The sequence below is a fragment of the Aulostomus chinensis genome, chromosome 18 (genome assembly GCF_037954235.1).
Source record: "Aulostomus chinensis isolate RoL2024-O1b breed Wild chromosome 18, RoL_Achi_v1.0, whole genome shotgun sequence".
Classification (NCBI taxonomy): domain Eukaryota; kingdom Metazoa; phylum Chordata; class Actinopteri; order Syngnathiformes; family Aulostomidae; genus Aulostomus; species Aulostomus chinensis.
In genome coordinates this window covers 11,537,611-11,544,026 of record NC_141337.1, presented here as the reverse complement: position 1 = coordinate 11,544,026, position 6,416 = coordinate 11,537,611, and the positions used below count along the sequence as shown (strand labels likewise).

The 6,416-nt window shown below is 41.8% G+C and overlaps 1 protein-coding gene across 11 annotated transcripts in view; it reads right to left on the bottom strand.

Moving 5' to 3' along the window:
- Positions 1–6,416, bottom strand: part of cep112 (centrosomal protein 112) — a 109,787-nt gene that overhangs the window by 11,773 nt on the left and 91,598 nt on the right. For all 11 annotated transcript variants that reach the window (XR_015109948.1, XM_086184109.1, XM_086184107.1 and 8 more), the window contains one exon: positions 867–968. Coding sequence is in view for 10 of the 11 variants with exons in the window: in XM_086184109.1 (XP_086040235.1) it covers positions 867–968 (102 nt within the window). In the remaining variant the exon portion in view is untranslated. The remainder of the gene's footprint in view (positions 1–866; positions 969–6,416) is intronic.

The following is a 6,416-nucleotide window of genomic DNA, read 5'->3' as shown; positions in this document are numbered from 1 at the left end:
AAACCACATCTACATTTACACGGCATGTAGAGCCTGGCAGAATAATCACGGCTCCAAAAGAATCTGTATTGTTCTGGGACTACCATACTGGAGCCGAGGGTACATTCCTTTCTGTGGGGGAGACCTCAGGAAGGTTCTAGCATTTCACTTGGCACTTCACAGTTGAGAAGTAGATGCAGAACTCCATCGAAATGTGGTCTGATACCTCCACATACACGAAAGCTCCCCCTACTCTTCTTCTTCTTTTTTTTCTCCTGTGTGAGAATAGTGCACTTTAATGTGCAAAACAAATACATCACCATTGAGAGGGGAGACCGCTCTGGTCACAAATTACGTCTTATAAACATATCGGCTCAGAACTGTGGTCTGTGCACTGAAATGAGATCGGAGTCCTATTTAAACAAGGAAAAGGTCGAGTTTGTTACAGAGGACCCTCTCCTATTTACAATGTAGACGCTATGACAATGAAAACTCTTTATTACAAATGAAGGCAAAGCCACCTTTGCCCATCTCGAGTTCATCAAACTGTGCACCTAAAACACAACGTGCACGACTAAAAACTGCAAGAGTGCAAGTGGAGTTTGTGCCACTTCAGCATTCGTGGGAGAGTAGGCGAGAAAATGGGACTTTGACGCTAAAACGCGGGACGTTGTACAATTACAGTTATGTATCATGTTGTATGAATAAAAACTGTGGGAGAACAAGCTGTTTGTGTGTTTTGTGGTATTCTCCAAACTTCCAAAAGCAATGAAAGCAGTTTTCTGAGCAATACTCATTTGTACCATGACTAAAGCATAATGTACTTTTCCTTTGCTTTTTAAAGTTTAGCATCCATATACTGTATCTGATTCTGTTTCAAGTCTCACCTGAGCTTTTAGCGATGTGATGGTGTCCTCCAGCTCCTGTCTGAGCTCTGCGGGAATCAAACCCTTGATCTTCTCCTCGTACTCTTTACGCACCATGGTGACCTGAGAAGACAAGAACCGTAATATATGAAAACCCAAATGGAGCATTGTTCAGTCATCAAATGAAAATTAACATCCATTCAATCGCCTGCAAGCAGTAAAACGTTCAAACATTTTCACTTTCTCTCATCGTAGCTGTTAGCGACATCATTTAGCGACATCAATACAGCTGACTTGACTTTAACACCTATAAAGATTATTTAATGAATCGAAAAGTCATCAATCAAATTAGTCAAGTAATCTTATATTAGCTCTCCTTGATCGTCTCCTCTCCCTTCCCTCTCTCTTACACACACACACACACACACACACACACACACACACACACACACCCTCTTTATTCACAGCTCTGTCACAGCTCCTTCTCATCTCTACAGGGGGTCCAGGGACCAGCATGCCTGGCTCTGCACTACACCCCCTACTGGCTGCGGATGACTGCAGCCAGATTTGACACAATGCATTTATAGGATCAGCACAGCTGGGTTTGGAAGAGGACAGAACACATCAAACACAGCAGGAGCGGCCCAATAGCGAGTTAGCTAGCTAGCTCGCTATTGCTAGCCCAGCTGAGGAGGATTGGAGGAAGTCTGTCTGGGACTAAATTACACTCCACTAAACCAGAGTCTGATTATAGAAGTTGAAAAGGCTTCGGTTAGTGCAATCCCCTCTTTTTTTACCCGCAAACACACATGAATGGGCTGAATCACATATACATACGTACACGCAGACACACATATGTGCGACCAAAGAGCTTTTTCTGTACTCTGAAGACATTTAGAGAGTTGCTGCATCAATTAATTCAGAATTTGGTGAACGTAGTTCAACAGATCATTATGTCTTTGACAGAGCTGAAGTCCAGGTCCCCACCTCTCATCAGTCCAGTCTTTCAAGTGAAGAGAGCGTGAAGGGGGTGAGGGGGAGTGGGGGAGGGGAGGGGGGATTGGTTTTCCTAAAATAATTTTCCTGTTGTGGATTTAACTGATTGTTCTGGCTTTGGCTAATTAATCTTCCTGGGCACAATGAAAGGGATTGGGAAGCACTTCAAAGCAAACCCCAGTATAAATGATCCCAGCATAAAGCAGCTCACTTTGTCTCGGCACAGCGTGCAGGAGATTAGCCTGCCACAACTTTGCCAATTTTTCAGGCTCCTGCCCTGTTCATTTGAAAGTGTTGGGCCAATAATATTAAGTTGAGATTCCAATAGTTGACAGAAATATGTCTTTTTTCCCCTCCCCATGTCAAAATGAAATCAGGGATCATTTAAGAATTACCTTTTCAAAGGAGCGGCGGGCCTGAGAGAAGCTTTCATTTTTATGCCCAGGAGTTTACAATACAAAAAAAAAACAAAAAAACAACTAAATTTACTGGAGTGTAATTAAAAAAAAAGTCTTTCTCTATCTATAGGAGCTTGTGTAGTCATAACAAAATGACTAGCCAAGACAAAACACACTCGGCTACTTCAGACCAAAGCAATAAACAATGGCTGAATAAACACATCCTTTACCAACCACTCTGAATATAAGTCTAGATTCTCCCAAAGCCAAGCTCCTTAGATTAGCATTCTTGGTTCATGTATGGTGGAGCCACCACAGCAATGACAGATCCGCTGCGACTAAATTACAAGCTCCTCTGTGGCGATGCTGTCTTCATATTTTCTTCCTTTACATTAGAATAGACAAGGCAACAATAGCTGTGCTTCCACTTAATTGTATAAAGAATTTTATGTGGAGAAAAAGGAAATCAGCCACCAGGATTACACTGAGTTGTTAGTGCTGGATATTTAGTACTCTTGTGTTGTTGTGATTGTATTTTGTTTCTCCTTGTGTTTTAGGTCACTCTAGTCAGTTCCTATTCTATTTTGAAATCGTCTTCGGTCCCGTGTTATCATTCGCTTTCTACTTCCCACCTTTTTTCTGTTTCCCGCCTTTTTTAAAGTGAATTTTCTGTCAGTTTGTCTCCGTTGGTGTTTCTCGTCCAATCACCTGCTTCCCTGCCCTTGTGTTCTCCCACGTGTTTTCACGTTGGGTCTTGAGTACGGTTTATATTCAAGTTGACTATCTAACGTCTTTGTCACCTCGTCTGTTGGTTCTCTCTGTTGGCGTGGAAACAGGGTCATGTATGGCCAGTATACAGTAGATTATTGTATCCTATACACACACTGCATCATCTACATAAACCCGAAGGCGTATGAGCAGCTCGCTGCACAGTAGCAGACCAAAACCATCACATCTGTCTGTCTAAAGCCTCGCTATAGTTTACTATGCATTGTGTGTGGGTGGAACCGGCAGCCTTCCTTGTGCAGGGAATCATATTCTACCCATCTAGAAATCATCCACAACAAGGACAGGTGATGGATCAATTTCACTGTATCTGGACTATCCTAGAATTGAAATAAATATAGCATCTCTTAAACAAACACCTCCCATAGTCCCTCCTCTGCATGCCCCCGTTTCTATTCACGCAAATTAACATTTGTATTCCAGCATCTCTTTAAAGGCGTGTTTGTTTTTCTGACAGGTGGCAGGAGGCATGTGACTATAATAAATTGTACTCAGTATTCAGACAGATGTTTGGTGCTTTAGGAGAATCCTGCTGATCAAACCTTCCATGAGGTTTTAGTCATTGACGGCCTTTAGATGAGACGAGGGAATCACAAGGAAGAAAAGTGTGCCACTATTTCCCACAGCATTAAAAAAGGGCTGCCTTACTGGAGAAAAACAATGTTTCATCTACACAGTATGTGTGTATGTGCACGCGCTTGTGTGTGTGTGTGTGTGTGTGTGTGTGTGTGTGCACACGCGCGTGTGTGTGCTTGTTTTTTTAAATGTCTACTTGTGAAGATTGCAATGAGCAGCAGTCATTTCTCCCCCACATTAATCTTAAAATGACAACATTTAATCTAAATATAGTCTTTAGATTGTGGTTGTGACTTTCTTTCGTGTTTAGTACTGTCACACGACGTGGTTTTTGACAGCTGCCAGCAGAAAGGAACAAGCCCTCAACACTTTCAAATTTCAAATGAAGTTTGATGTATGCTAATGTTTCGGTGTGTGTGTGTGTGTGTGTGCATGTGTGTGTGTGTGTGTGTGTTTACAGGCATGCGTGGGAGGGGTTGTGAAGGGTGAGTAGTTGCTAGGATTACATTTTTGATATTCCTCCCCTCTTGCTCCAAAGTGACAAAAACCTTGTCAGGAACAAGGAGGTACATCAAAAATGACGCCACTCGCAAAGTTTGCATCTCCACAGCCAATAAGTTGGCTCGCAGAGAGTTCAGCGAGGAGAGATTTGAAATCAAAAACATCTTGCTGTAAGAGAGAAACAACAAGAAAAATGAAAAAGAAAAAGGGAACAGGAGTAGATTAAAAGTGGCGTCAGATCTCGGTGAAGTCGTGATTCACATCGTGCAGGCTTATCTGCATTTGTAGTTCTGGAGAAATTATGTATCATTTCACATTCACGCTCCCATGTTACATGTACAGTAGCCTACTGCATCATTATGCATTCATATATAAAAAAGCTCTACTCTTCAGTATTCTCCTCACTCTCTTCAAGGATAATGGAGGCAGAGTGAGCTGCTGATCCACCGTGTTCGCGCTGGTGAAGCCCTGCTAGGGCCCTGCAAGAGTAGGACCAGCATCATCTGTGTGAAGTCTGTTTAAGCGTGTGATGTATCAGATTACAGCGACGCGTCACGCCAGATAAACTAGGGCATTGTGAAGCGACAGAGAGGAAGTCTTTAGGTTTATGACCGTACACAACAAATGATGCACACATGCAACAATGTACATTCAGAAAGTGGGACGCAACCTTCACACACCTGGGCTGAGATGAGAGATTACGGATACTGGATTATTACACGATGAAGATTAAAAACTGATTGCAAAGTCTATTTCACCACTCAGGGAGTAAAATGAACTCATTTACCACACACTAGGAGTGGGAATCACGCAGTAAATAATGACTCAAGACTGTCACGATCCTTTCAATGCGATTCTGTGGGGATTTGTATGATGTAAAATGATTAAATCTCCAATATATCAAAATATCTGTGTAACTGAAGAAGAAATTACTGCTTAAAAAGCAGGAAACATGTTCCGTATACTGCATTGTGCAGAGTTTTAGCTTAGAGCCTCTTTAACATCAACATACATCTACAAAAAAAGCTTTTGGGTATCGCAGGTGGAAGTTGGCTATGTTACAACTTTGATTCTCCAGCAAAAGTGACATCAGTGGTAGAAGAAGGACAGCACCATGAACTTCAACGACTGAGACGATCATACACAGATGAAAACGGGGCTCACTTCCTGTTTTTCTCCTTGCTGCCAACTTTGTCATAAGAAAAGAATCTGCTGCCTTAAATGAGGAAAATGTGTTCATGACAGAGCATCAAAAACTGTCATTTACCAAAATCAGTACCAAATGCGTTGGCAGGTCCTGCGACTTGTTTGTTTCAATATATTGCCCAATTTAAAAAGTTTGCTACTAAATGAAAACAGGCTCTTTTTTAAAGTGTCAGTACTAAAATGTGTTTCTCACTGGTGCCAGTATGAGGAAAAATTCAAACCATACATGACTAAGCTCCCACAATATTAAGAGTGTTGCAATGTGCTTAACAAAAGCATAAATCAAAGATTGAATCATCATTACCACAATCGCTGGAACACTTGATTCTGAGGATCCTTCCAGGACATTGACCGTGATGATCTAGCTGGTATGACATGGATTGCACCATGTTTTTTTTCTGTTTTGTTGTTGTTGCAGGTTTTAACCCTAACCCTGATTTAAAGCTGTGCAGTCTACAGGTGCTCACACGTAGGAAGAGACGAGCTGTGACGTGGCAACTAGACATGATGTAATGAAAGTAGGCTACTTGTAGGGGCGACAGGTGGAATCCAGGGACAGAGTTGAACTAATCTCAATTTAGAGGCAACCAACAGTTCTGAGCTCAAACTTCACACCACAGAATGACTGGTAGAAATGTCGCAGGGAAAAAAAAGAAAAAAAAAAGTGCATCCTGTGTGTTTCCATCGACTGGTTAGGGGTGAATGAAATACGGTGAGTAAAGCTGTCGTGATGGAGGTACAGGCACCGTTACAAGCGATGTGGCTGTGACAAACGGAGTTGAAGTACAGTCGACTATCAGTGAAAAACGGAGATTCTGAATATCCCCGAAGACGCAGAAGCATTTGGTCGGTCACACGAGGTAAAAATTTGCCACATTAAATCTTATTCAAAATAGCGGTTTTTACTTTTTGAGAAAACAAAAAGGCAAACACCACTTCAAGTGAGTGTAATTACCTTTTTTTTGCAAAACTTACGTTGATGGAAACACGACTAATAAGCTACAGCTTTGACTTGTTTATATTTTTATGGTAATGAAGCAAACTAGCCAGCTACTGCTGCTTTTACTCAGAAACATTTGCAATCGATGCAACCACAACACAGAAGTGT